Below are 14,092 nucleotides of genomic sequence, written 5' to 3'. Positions count from 1 at the left end.
TTTCTGGTACAAATCCCTCAGGATTTCTTCTTTGTGTTTGAAAGCTTTGGGTGAAAAGGTAGAAGCTTGGGTGCACTAAATATATTATCAAACAGTATGTGTGCAAATACACAGAACTAACAATATGCCTGGATGAAAGAGCCAAAGAAGAAGGATGCTGATTCAAAAGAGTTTCCAACCTAAGAGCCTGAGTCTAGAACTTAAGACCCCAAATCACTTAAGATCATTCTCGTTGAAGTGAAGAAATCTAGGGTGCAATCAACAGAACAGGTGACATTAGGAGATTATTTTATTGATAGAGAATGAATGGTGAAAGCTTCATGAGCTTTACGTATCAGGTTACTCTAAATGTAACAGAAACACAAGGCAAACAGAGGGAAGAATGAGGCCACTGTGGAATGGATAGCAAACGAGTAAGGCAGAGTTAGAGGCCATGGAGTAAAACAGCACTGAAGATAAAAGAGAGATCCCAGGATTATTCCAGAGGTATCATTTGCACTGAAATACAGAGGGAAAATCCAATGATACTTTTGAGTTCTAATCACATAGTAAAACAAATTATAGCATTATCTATATTTTTCTCGTGTTGTGATTCTGATTAGGTCTGTGATTCAGAGTTTTCAGAGTTTTGGACAGAGAGCTGATTCTCTTAGCTAAGAATGAAACATTTAAAAAAGTGTAGTTTGTAAGTAAATACTTTTAGAAAAATCCAAAACCATAAAGTAGTAGAAAGGAATCGGTTGTATAAGTTTGGCAATAAGGAAGGAAAGTGTCACACACAAAAAAGTGAAGCTGCAAAGCCCCCCTTCAGATAAAAGCCAGAGGTAAGAAATCACTGACACAGCCTGATCAGTCAATTTCTTGGATAAAACGCAATATTTACATTTACAAATTACAATTCCTATATAACGGACTTGAGAGCCACCTCATAAGAATCAGTGTTTACCATGGTTTGTAATTAAATGGATAGCTCGATGATGCCCCATCTCCTGGAGGATCTGTAAAAGGTCACCGATGGTCTTGTTTTTCTGTGCCCAGGACCAAAGCAATTCTCTCGTTCCACTTTTCCCTTGGTCTACATACTTTTCAATGTGACGAACATCCAGCCAGCTGCTTGAAAGTCGCTCCGCTGTGGAAAGTGTAACAGGAAGAACCAAAGAGTAGTTTACTTTAATTGGAATACTTGGTTTTGTGTACCTTGTATGTTTTATTTCATTTTATTTATAATTTTTTACTTTGAACTAATTTCAGCCTATACTCTCACCCAACTTCCCCTAATGTTAACACCTTACATAGCCGAAGTACCATGATCGGATGCAGTGACAACTGCAGACCTTATTCTAATTTCACAAGCTTTTCCACTGACGTCTTTTTTTCTATTCTAAGATCCCATCCAGTTCCCCACATTCCTGTTACTTTTCCTTCATCTGCCCCCATCTGCTGTTCCCGGATCTTTCAGGACAGTGAAATGCTACTGTGTCGGTCTCAGTGCATAACAAGGGGTTCATGATGTTGATGTCTCATCACTGGTGAAGTTAATTTGAGGGCTTGGTTAAGGTGGTGTCTGCAGGTTTCTTCACTATGGCTTCTCAAGAAGTTCCAGGCTCATTTTGTATTTCCCCTGCCCCAGCTTTGGAATTAATTACTTTTCCGACGAGTCTTGGTTCCCTTTATTGGAAAATGGTGTCTAGAAGGCAAGATCGAGATGCTAGCTGTGCTCTGCTGCTGGGGTTCCATTGCTTCTAGGCCCTCCAAGCAGGCGGAGCTCGGAAATACATGATGGACGCTACCCCATGCATCCATATTTCTCTGTCTGTACACTTAGGAAAAACTATGATTTTATACTGACACCTCGGATTCTAAGCCAACACCACATGGTTCATTTTAGTCCTTCCTCATTTATAACTTCATTCTCGGACAGCGAGAAACTTTGTTCTCATTATCTACAATATATTTACTTGTTTGTTCAATTCTACCATGTATGCAAAGTACTTTCAGAATTGCTAGCCCATACTTCTGTGAGAAACACATTAACTAACCAAATTACAGCATTTAGGTACAATTCTTTTTGTCCTTAGCCTGAGAATATTCAGGTCAGATCCTGTTTTCCAAAGTCGCATAGGTTAGTTCTTTTCTTGCCCCCTCCCCTCACTGTGATTACTCACTTGTAACGCAGTAGGTTCATCTGTTGAAGTTTTTATGGAATGCTGTTTTAAATTTGTTCTATACTGTTTTGCTGCTGAACATTTTGAGCAACTAAAAGCAAATATCTGGGGGGCTGGCCCCGTGGCCGAGTGGTTAAGTTCGCGCGCTCCGCTGCAGGCGGCCCAGTGTTTCGTCGGTTCGAATCCTGGGCGCGGACATGGCACTGCTCGTCAGACCACGCTGAGGCAGCGTCCCACATGCCACAACTAGAGGAACCCACAACGAAGAATACACAACTATGTACCGGGGGGCTTTGGGGAGAAAAAGGAAAAAATAAAATCTTTAAAAAAAAAAAAAAAAAGCAAATATCTGGACAGGGTCAGAGAAATGTTCCTCTGGGACACTAGGCTTTTAATTGCTTTAAAACAGTGTAAATGACTTATTTAGGGTCTGTTTAAATATCTTAAAGTTGTACTGAAAGTATGTGAGTTTTTGTTTTTGTTTTTTTTTTTTTTTGAGGAAGATTAGCCCTGAGCTAACATCTGCTGTCAATCCTCCTCTTTTTGCTGAGGAAGACTGGCCCTGAGCTAACATCCATGCCCATCTTCCTCTACTTTATATGTGGGACGCCCACCACAGCATGGCTGGACAAGTGGTGCCACGTCCACACCCAGGATCCGAACTGACGAACCCCGAGCCGCTGAAGCAGAACATGCGTACTTAACTGCTGCACCACCACGCCAGCCCTAGTATGTGAGTTTTTATGGCACCCTTAGTTAACAGGATTCTTCAGGTAAAAAATTATACTGCCTTTTTGGGAACCCTCAAACACTGCTGGTGGGAATGCAAACTGGTGCAGCCACTATGGGAAACAGTATGGAGATTACTCAAAAAATTAAAAATAGAAATGTCCTATAACCCAGCTATCCCACTACTGGGTATTTATCCAAAGAACTTGAAATCAACAATTCAAAGAAACTTATGAACCCCTATGTTCACTGCAGCATTATTCACTGTAGCCAAGATGTGGAAGCCACTCAAGTGCCCATCGACTGATGAATGGATAAGGAAGATATGGTATATATACACAATGGAATACTACTCAGCCATACAAAAGACAAAATTGTCCCATTCGCAACATGGATGGACCTTGAGGGTATTGTGTTAAGTGAAATGAGCCAGAAAGAGAATGACAAACACTGTATGATTTCACTCATATGTGGAAGATACACTAATACATAGACAAAGAGAATTGTTAGTGGTTACCAGGGGGAAGGGGATTGGGGGGGGGCACAAAGGGTGAAGGTGCGCAGTTATATGGTGACTGACAAATAATAATGTGCAACTTGTGAAATTTCACAATGTTGTAAACTATCATAACCTCAATTTAAAAATAACTAGATAAAACAAAAAAAATTATACTGCCTTTTCATACAACTTCCAAATTTTAAAGTGCATTTTAAGGCAAAGGAGGGAGAAAGAAAGCAAATGACAGATTGAAAGGGTGGCTTTCTTGTCCCTGGACCAACCCTCTCAGATTAGTCCAGTCCCGTTGAGCACTAAAAGTAGCAATGTGTTTTGGGGCCAGTGACGGTGACGGCAGCATCCTCTCATACCTTCATCCTCCAGAGAGTCTAAAAATCTTGGGAGGCCAGACACAGGTCTGTAGATAAAATCCACCTGTCATGGGGACCCCCAACACATCACCATAACTGGTTATGGCAATCAGCCTCCTCTCCCTCTGCCATGTACAAATTTGGAAGCTACCCTCCACCAGTAACCACGGTAACCTCGTTGAAGGACTCATCTATCCACCAATGATATTCTCCAAAGGCTGATGTCCTTTTAAAAGACACACAGGTGCCCAGAAGAGCAATAAGCCCTACGGAACTATGTTCTGACTCCAAAGTTTAAAAATTTCTTACGGAACTACTACACCAGTTATAGTACTTGAATCAAGACATCAGAATAGCAAATGTCTTCCACTTTAATATGGCATCCCCTCCCCCGACATTTTCAGTCCTACAGACGTTTGGTGGACTCTTCAATTTCCTTCAACTTTATGTTCCTGCTGAGACTATAAGCAAATCCTGAAAGTTGCAAGAGATCACAATATGAAACCACTACTGTTCTTTCTGTGAGCCAAAAATTGACTTGGTAGATATTGCTGTGGCAGGGATGGGAGCCTGGGGAATTGCACCCTGGTTCTTCGGTGTTTCTGGCTGGAAGAGACACATAGGCATAACTAACCCAGGGCAGGAAAGTCTAATCCTCTCTGACGGAGTAGAGGACTGGAAATGGTGATGGGCACTAGCAATAATAATATGGGATGCCATATTAAAGTGGAAGGCATTTGCCTTTCTGGTGTCTTGAGTCAAGTACTATAACTGGTGTAGTAGTTCCGTAAGAAATTTTTTAAACTTTGGAGTCAGAACATAGTTAGGGCTTATTGCTCTTCTGAGCACCTGTGTGTCTTTTAAAAGGACATCAGCCTTTGGAGAATATCATTGGTGGATAGATGAGTCCTTCAACGAGGTTACCGTGGTTACTGGTGAAGGGTAGCTTCCAAATTTGTGCATGGCAGAGGGAGAGGAGGCTGAGTGCCATAACCAATCATGGTGACATGAGGGTGCCTCGAGGTTGAAGCAGCTTGAAATGCTGGGCCACTACATGGAGGTCAGCTGTCCTGGACTCTCAGTGCTCTTCCCATGAGCAAAGAGTGAACTTCTGTTATGTTAACCACTGAGATTTTGGTGGTATTTGTTACTGAAGCATAACTTAGTCTCTCCTGACTAACACCCCCAAGTTTTATCTTGAATTTTCTGTTATTTCAGTCACATCTTGTACCAGAAGAAAGTGACGGGAAGTGACAGCTCTTGTGAGTAAATGAAACAGGGGAAGATAAAGTTGAGACATTCAATTTGAATGAATGCCATGACTGTGGGGGGAAAAACAGCTACAGTAAAATGTCTGACACCACTGAGTTGGAATGTCTTTGTCTTCCCTCCATATTTTAATTTCGGCAAGAACATACTTATTCTTCATCTCTTTGAAGAGATGATGTCTCATGAAGATGCAGGGACTATCCAGATGCCAATATATGTTTTAGATAGCTTATCACTAAAAAAATAGAAGGGAGATTCAAAACAAAACTATTTGGCAAGACATGATAAGTCTATTTTAATGTATTTCTTTTTAATAACGTAATCTGCCTATTTGGTTGAGGCATACTTTTCGTAAACACTTTATTCAACTATTTCTAGAAGCTCTTGGGCGAAACACTGCAAATCAGTGTAGTTTACACATTTGCTGAGTATTTACTGTGCACCAGCAGAACAGTAATTGCACGCACCATGTATGAGAGAAGCGTGAATCCCTAACTAAAGATGGGGACATCATGGAAAGCTTCCTAGAGGAGTGGTTTCTGGAGGCTGAGCCAAGTTTAAAACTATGAGTATTTCTAAAAGAGGCCAATTCTTAAGAAATTATTGGATAGAGTATGCTACCCTGGGGAGGAAAAAAAAATCATTGGGGTTTCAGATTGAAAACAAGACGAAGTCTGAGCCCCATAGACTATACTGTTTTCTAAGGAGAAAAGTCACCAGTCAAGATAGAGCATCTCGTGGGCCCCTGGGTATATGCAGGAACATGAGGGTTTACTGGTGGCTCTGCCATCCACCTATAGTGCAACTCCAGGCAAGTCGCAGCCTCACTGAGCAATCTCAGACTTCTCATCTGTAAATGTCCTTTGAAGGAGTCCCTCTCAAAACAGATGCTAAATTTGGTTGCCCTTGTCCAGCCTGCTGATTATATGAGCCCTGTCTTTAAAACGCTTCCCAGTCTCCAGATTAACATTCCAATGGGGGAAGGCTGAATAGGAAATTTCAGCAAAGGCAAAGTTTAAGTTTCCGCTTGTTATATTAGTAAATTAATTGGCTAATATTTGTAGAATATTAGGCATAATGTACTATATAAATTAATAGTTAATATGTATATAACATACTACTGCTTTTTTTCTTTTTTCTTTTCTTTTTTTAAATAAAACAGTTCCCTCTGCATTTTGAATCTTTGGGATAAGTGATAAGCACCTAACAGGGGTGAAGAAAGAAGATGCCCTTGTGGGCGACCACAGTCAGAGAGGGAGCATGCAAGTGGTGGGACATCGGCTGGCATTGAAACAGGAGTGGATTGGGGCCAGGTTTACCTAGGCTGAGGGAAGAGGGAAGAGCCTGTCCAATGGGGAATTGTTCTAGAAATGCAGAAAAGGGCCTAAAGGGGCAAAGAGGGGACCAGTGTGCTTAAAGCAGAGGGTTCATGTTAAGAATTGGTGAACTCCTCCGTGTTACCTCTGTAGGAATGCTCTTAGCACAGAGTCGATGTTTAATACGTATTTGCTGAATGACAGACAGAGGCCCTGAGTGTGAGCATAAGAACTGAGACTTTATTCTGAAAGTAGATGGGACCAATCTAAGATTTCTGAGAAGGTGCTGCAGAGATGGAAGCTTTACTTTTTGGAAGATCCATCTGGTGGTGATAGTAGCACAAATCTCATATACGACATTTACACATAAAAAGGAATAAACATTTTACAGCTCACAATTCTCACAGTAGGAGAGGAATAGTTTTATAACTATTAAGGAAATCTGGAAGTAACTTTTCAAGTCCCAGGGGGATGTCAGATTTCCCACATAATTCCATTCCTTGTTTTTCTTTTTCTTTTTTTAATTTCTGAATTTCCGTTCTAAAAATACAACAGGCCATGATTTTGTGCCCTCTGTCCTGTGACTTGGCTGAGAAATTGCTAATGTAAGATGTTCTCCCTTGAGCACATTTCTGAGACTGAGCTGGAGGGTGAATGAACAGATGCCAAATGAGCTGGGGCTTCTAGTTCCCTAAGACTAATCCTGCTCAAGGGCTCTGAGTCTGCGCGAAGTCTAAGGAAAGCTAGATTAGGCAAGGGCTTTTTTCTAATAGGAGTAGTTTACCGTGTGAAAATGAGCCGGGCTCCGTTCAAATGGATCCTGCAGGCATCGGTTGCTTTCAGGACTAGAAATGAAATCTTTGCTCTTTCTCTAACTGGTGATTCACAGGGCAACCCTAATAGCTTCTCTCCAGTGATGACGCATTCCGAACAGAAACACCACTAAAGAGTATTGTTAGCATTCATAAAATGTATGATTCATTAGATCAAAGTCTAGAAAACAATAACTTCAATTTGATGCGACAGGAATGCAAACTCTTCACGTTAATTATATTCTTCAATATTCATAGTTTCCCCTAATCCTTCCTACTTGTTTCTTCCCAGCACATAGAACTTTGTTTATTCACAGTACTAAATAAATAAAAATAAGGAGTAAACTTCTCAGTGACTGTGTTGTTAAAGTTAAGAACATTCTAAATGAAAAGATAAATTAAGAAAAACATGCTGTAGTTAAGCATCGTTTAAAACCATTTTGATGGAACGCAAACCTTTTATCTGAAAGAAATCTTGGCACAATATAAGCCAGAAAGTCGACCTGAGAAGTTCAGAGTTTATCCAAAGACGCCGATTTCTTACTAATCATTCGATGCTCCCCGTCCTTGAGGCTCTGTTTTGAGAGCGCAGGACTATCTAGACAGCGCTAACGGCCGGGAATTCAGCGGCACAAATCACTCTCCATATGCAAATATGTCTCTGAAGGGGTTTTTTAGAATAACGCAACACACCCCTGTTTAGAATCTTTGTATTTGCATATAGCCACGTGCCAAAACCCCTAGGAAACTGACAGCATTCTCACAAAGTTTGTTTTGAGATAACATAATGGGAAAAGGAAATGACGCCTCTCTTCTTTCTTCCTACAAAGCACACAAAGAAATTAGGCAATTTTAAAAAGAACATTCCAGATTGAAGATCTTTTTAATTCCAAAAGAAGTAATACAAAACTAAAAAGTGAAGGTTAGTTCAACTCCTCTTACCAGACCATAGCATTAACACCCACTAGCTAACGAATTTTACAAGAATACCAGGTACCCCTCCATCCGTGCTTCTCTCAATCCCAGACACAGGTCAGGACCGACTATTAACTACCTCTGGGAGAGAATTTAAGAACAGCTCACCCTCAACACCAGAGTTCCAGTCTAGAACTCAGAAGCTGTGTAATTCCAGACCCAGGAAAAGATCAGTACTATTTCCCCATACTTTCTTCCCTCATTAAACTTCTTTATAGCATCTATATAGGCCTGCTGCCTACATTACACTGGAAAATCTTTACGAGCAGGGACCATGATGTTATGTCTAGTACAATGCTTTGTCTAAGATTCTGCCCAATAAGGTTTTACATGTTTAATAGAAAACTGTTCATTCACGCATTCATTCAATCTACAGATATTTTCCAAATGCCTACTCTGTACCAGGTACCATTTTGGATGCTAGAGGAATAAGCAGGAGGCAAGGCAAGCAGAAGTCCCCCTGCCCTCAGGAAGCTTACTTCTAGATGGACAATAAACAAAGAAACCAAGAAATTATATATATATAATCTATAAAGTCATATATCTATAAAGTTATATATATGTATATATATAAAGCTATATATGTATGAAGTCTGTGAGGGATGATAAGTGATGTAGAGAAAAATAAAGCAGGAAAGGGGTATGAGGGTGGAGGGTGTCAATTTTAAAAGAGTGGTCAGGGTAGGTAACAATGCATCAAAAACATGAAGGAGGTGAGGAAGTGAGCCTCAGGGTGACCTGCAGGAAGAATGCTCCTTGCATGTCCAAGGAGGCCAGTGTAGCTGGAGTGGAGCAAACAAGAAGGAGGAAGTGAGAAAAGTGATGTAGGACTTTGGTGTTTACTGTGAGATGGGAAGCCGCTGGGGGTCTGACATAGGATAATGATATAATATACTTCGCATGTTTTACAGGCTCACTGGCTGCTGTGTTGGAGAGAGACTCAAGCAGGGCAAGGGCAGTGGCAGGGAGCCCAGTGAAGACACTGCTAAAATCACCCAGGAGGAATCTGCTGGTGGTGTGGACTGGGATGGCTGTGGTGGCAGTGGTAAAAGGCGGTCAGATTATTAGATAGATCCTGAAGGCAGAGTCAACAGTATTTGCTAAGAAACAGGAAGTGGTTTGTAAGAGAAAGTGAGAAGTCAAAGAAGAATAATATTTTCAGCCTGAACAAATGAAGGATCGTGTTGCCATTAACCGAGATAGGGAAAAATTGAGAGGGGAAGGGAGCATTTCTGGACTGTTAAGTTGGAAATGTCTGTTAGGTAGACAAGTAGATGGATGGAGCTGATGTTCAAGATACAGACCCAGGCTAGAAATTTGGGAGTTATTAGCAGAGAGATGGAATTTACAAGAGAGTGGGTATAGCAGATAAACAGAAGAGAAGAGGCCCAGGAACTAATCCCGGGGGCACTCTGAGAGACCAGAGAGATAAAGAGAAACCCATAAGAAGAGAAGAAAATAAAGAGAGTGTAATGCTCTGAAGCAAAGACAGTGCTTCAAGGAGGAAGGAGTGATCAACTGTGTCAAATAAGATAAAGACTGAGAACCGACCATTGGATCCAGCCAAGGTGACTTTGGATGAGAGGAATTTCAGTGGAGCAGTCAGGGGTGAAATCCTGATTGGAACAGGTACAAGGGAGAGTGGAGGAACTGGAGTATAAATAGCCTTTTTGAGGAATTTTACTGTCCAGCAGAAGACAGAAATGGGGTGGTAACTCAGAGTAGAAGTGAGATCTAGACAGAATATTGTAAGATGGGAGAAATAACATGGCAGTCAAAGAACACAGGTTCTACTCCACTTTCCAGGAGGGAAAGCATAACTCTCTATTCCTTAAGTGTGGGCTGCACACAGTCACTTCCTTCCAAAGCGTATAAGATGGAAAGAAGGGGAAAAAAGAGCAATTTTACAGTGCAGAAACCTGCCAGACACTGAGTCACCCATGGTTAACGTCAACAGTGGTAAGTCACATAAACAGTGTGATACGATGAAATGAAAAGGGCACTTCACTTCTGTGGTCTGCCTCCCCAAATCCATAACCTCAGTCTAATCGTGAGAAAAACATAGACAAACCTCTGTTCAAGGACAGTTTACAAAATAGTAGACCAGTACTGACCAGGACTCCTCAAAACTGCCAAGGTCATGAAAAACTAGCAGTCTGAGAAACTGTCACAGCCAAGGGGAGCTGAAGGAGACAGGATGACTAAATGTGATATGGTCTCCTGGATGGGACTGTGTAAGAGAAAAGGGACATCAGGCAAAAATGGACGAAGTCTGACTAAAGTATGGACTTTATTTAATAATAATGTATCAATATTATCACAAATGTACCATACTAATGTAAAGTGTCACTAACAGGGGAAACTGGGTGCTGAGTATATGGGACAAATATAGAGTATATGGGAACTCTTCATACTACATTCTAAATTTTTCTGTAAATTTAGAACTGTTCTAAACAATAAATTCTATTTAAACATGTTTTTAAGAAGAACATGGGCTCTGGAGCCCAACCAGCTGGTTAGAATCCTAACCAGCAATTTACTAAACTGTGACTTGTGGTAAGTTACTTAAACTCTCCATGCCACAACTAGAAGGACCTGCAACTAGGATATTCAACTACGTACTGGGGGGATTTGGGGAGAAAAAGCAGGGAAAAAAAAAAAAAAGATTTGCAACAGTTGTTAGCTCAGGTGCCAATCTTAAAAAAAAAAAAAAATTACTTAAACTCTCTAAAGTCAGTTTCCCTAACTATAAAATATAAATAGAAACAGTACCTACATTACAGAATTTCTGATAAATAAATGAGATAATCCACAACATTGCTTAGCACAGAGTGTCTGGCAAACAGTAAACAGCCAACAGATGACAGCTATTATTACTATTACTATTATTTTAAATCTTTATTGAGTATTCAAATACACATTTAATGTGATTTTACATTTAATTTCTTTTAAAGTGATTAATAATTTCTATGATAATTTTCATTCCTTTTTGGAGAGGAAGAAAATTGAATACAGTAATCCTCCCTTATGCATGGTTTTACTTTCCACAGTTTCAGTTACCTGTCGTCATCTGTGGTCCAAAAATATTGAATGGAAAATTCCAAAAATAATTCATAAATTTTAGATTGCGAGCCATTCTGAGCAACGTGAGGAAATCTCGTGCCATCCCGCTCCGTCCACCCAGGGACATGACACATCCCATGGACGCATGTCCAGCAGATCCACGCTGTATCGCCACCTGCCCGTTAGTCACTCAGTAGCCGTCTTGGTTATCAGATCAGCTGTCTTGGTAGCACAGTGCTTGTGTTCAGGTGCCCCTTATTTTACTTAATAACGGCCCCCAAATACAAGAGCAGTGATGCTGGCAATTCAGATATACCACAGAGAAGCCATAAAATGCTTCCTTTAAGTGAAAAGGTGAAAGTTCTTAATAGGGAAAGAAAGAAAGTTATATGCTGAGGTTGCTAAGATCTACAGTAACTTTTATTACAGTATATTGTCATAATTGTTCTAATTTATTATTGTTATTCGTAATCTCTCACTGTGCCTAATTCATAAATTAAGCTTTAGCATAGGTATGTATGTAGAGAAAAAAACATAGTATTTATAGGGTTTGGTACTATCCATGATTTCAGGCAACTGCTAGAGATCTCGGAACATATCTCCCATGGATAAGGGGGGACTACTACACACCCCATTACATAGTATCTATAAAAAGAGTTCTTTCTCGGTGTATCATAAACGTTGAGAGATTTTACAGAGTGAACTGGTCCAAACAATTTAATTTAAATACCACTCTATGGTAATGTAACGAAACAAGTCGTCACCAGAGGCTCTGTATACAAGTTATCATGTCTGGAAGGAAGTGTGAGATAAATAACATTCTCCAATTTGGGTTCCTACTTTCGTTAGAAAGCCATAAAATCATCAATATCAAACAGAGAATATATTATCTTGTGATTACACTATTTTTAATAACAATACTTGATAAAAGTAGTTTGAAGATTAATACATACAATGTGTTCAAAGATAAAAAGAATTAAGTGGAGTAGCAAAATAGTGCGGTAAAATGACTGTTACGTTAAGATGCTATTAGAGAAGAGAATTTGGCCTAAGCAATGGCTCCCAAACCAGGCTGTGCATCAGACTTACCCATAGGGCTTAGCAAAAAACAGAAAGATGCTGGACCCTCAACACAGACCTACCGAATCACCAGCTCCAGGGGTGGGGCCTGGGCATTTGTGTTTTTAAAAGATGGCACAAGAGATTCTGGTTTGTCAACGACTAGTCTACCTTATTGTGTATACACTGATCCTATCACAGCGCCTGCCACACGATCTACCTTTGTTGGAGCTGCCTTACGTAAATACAGCCTGATGTTTACCATCATCAAGAATCATGATCAGTTAGAAACAGTCTTACCTATTACCATTACAGTTGTTTGTTATATGGCGTAAATTTTGGACCCCCTATATCTTTAGGCTCTCCGTGGTCCTGAGCATAACAGAGACTGTCTCCTTGAGTCAGTCTTCCCACACACTCCCCTGTCCTCCTAAGGTCAGGTTTTCCCTTCCTGCACCTCGTCCCTCTTTCTCCTTCCACTGTGCCAATAAAGAAACTCAGCATCTCTAACACAGTTGGTTGCCCTCCACTACCCTGAACTGGGCCAGCCTTCCCTCCTCGCTGAGCCAACAATGCACAAAGCAGCTGGTCTGTTCCAGGTCTCCTTTCAGAGCTATGCAGTCCTGGCAGTCAGTAGGCACAACCCCCTGCACTACGCAGGGAGGAGACATTAGATTCTCCCCTGTGAGAGAACAAATACACGTAGGAACAATGGCCAGACTACACATAAAAATAGAGTTCTGACCCACACTGTGCATCAACCAGCCCAGGAAGCCAATCTCCTCCCTGCAGCAACTAGTCCAGGAAGCCAAACAACAACTCCTAGAGAATCGGCCCCAAACAGTCAGGAACTGATTAGTAACTGACAGCTTCCTTAATTTTTGCCCCTCCTTCCAACTCAGAGCCAACTGGAGAAAGCCAAATAAACACCCCTATACAATCACATTGAATGCCCCGCTTCTAGTTAGTCCGTCCACAGCTTCCCACGCCAACACCTCCGATCAGGGCAGGCCCGAAGCCTTCTCTTCTGTCCACTAGAAAGCTTTTCCACTCCTCCGCCTGCCTTTGCATCTGTGTCAAACGCAAGTGATGATGGCTGACTCCCTGGCCTTGAAGAAATAGCCTTTGCTTGCTCTCATTTGGGTGGTTTTCATTTATTTCCATGACTAGGAAAATGGGGCTGCATGTTTGAAATGGCTCACTGAATTGTTCTTTCATGGCTGTACTTTAGGGAGGCTGTGAGATGTAGCAATACTCATGACCTTTAGGAAGTCACAGTCAGGAAATGGAGAATAGCTGCGGGGTTAGGGCACAGGCCCAGGATCCAGACTGCCAAGGTTCAAGTCCTGGCCCTCCCACTTCCTAGCTGTGTCAATTTGGGCAAGTTACTCAACTGATTTGTACCACAGTTTCCTCACCTGTTAAAACACTGGTGACAGTAATAGCACCTGCCTCACAGGGTGATCGGAAGGGTTATATGAGACAGCCCACGTGAAGCATGAAATCTGAATATCAATGCTGAGAGGGAGAGAGACAGACAGACAGACAGACAGGGAGAGAGAGGAGATCCAGCAGCACTGGGCTGAACTTCCTGAGAAGCAGCAGTGACCCGGGACTGAGTACCAACAGCCCTGTCTAGATGAGACGTAAAAAATGGTCTTCCATTTTTCGGTCTGCACTGACCCACCTCACTTGTTTATGACACCTACCCAACCCCACTCACTGCCTGTGAACTGGACTTAAAACATCTTTCTCTCACTGATTTAGTAACTAGGAAACCACGGGGCACAAAAACTGCCCATGCCATCCTCCATTTCAAAAAGATCTGGTCTGGATG

The 14,092-nt window shown here is 41.3% G+C and overlaps 1 protein-coding gene across 3 annotated transcripts in view; it reads right to left on the bottom strand.

Annotated features, from left to right (window-relative positions):
- Nucleotides 1-14,092, bottom strand: part of IRAK3 (interleukin 1 receptor associated kinase 3) — a 68,820-nt gene that overhangs the window by 41,788 nt on the left and 12,940 nt on the right. For 2 of the 3 annotated variants that reach the window (XR_006518031.2, XM_044755564.2), the window contains exon 2: nucleotides 947-1,129. The exons of the other annotated variant lie outside the window; for it this stretch is intronic. Coding sequence is in view for 1 of the 2 variants with exons in the window: in XM_044755564.2 (XP_044611499.2) it covers nucleotides 947-1,129 (183 nt within the window). In the remaining variant the exon portion in view is untranslated. The remainder of the gene's footprint in view (nucleotides 1-946; nucleotides 1,130-14,092) is intronic. 3 annotated transcript variants of the gene reach the window in all.

This window comes from Equus asinus, chromosome 22 (genome assembly GCF_041296235.1).
Source record: "Equus asinus isolate D_3611 breed Donkey chromosome 22, EquAss-T2T_v2, whole genome shotgun sequence".
In the NCBI taxonomy this organism is placed as follows: domain Eukaryota; kingdom Metazoa; phylum Chordata; class Mammalia; order Perissodactyla; family Equidae; genus Equus; species Equus asinus.
Note: the sequence above shows the minus strand (reverse complement) of the source record. Positions and strands in the feature narration are given on the sequence as shown.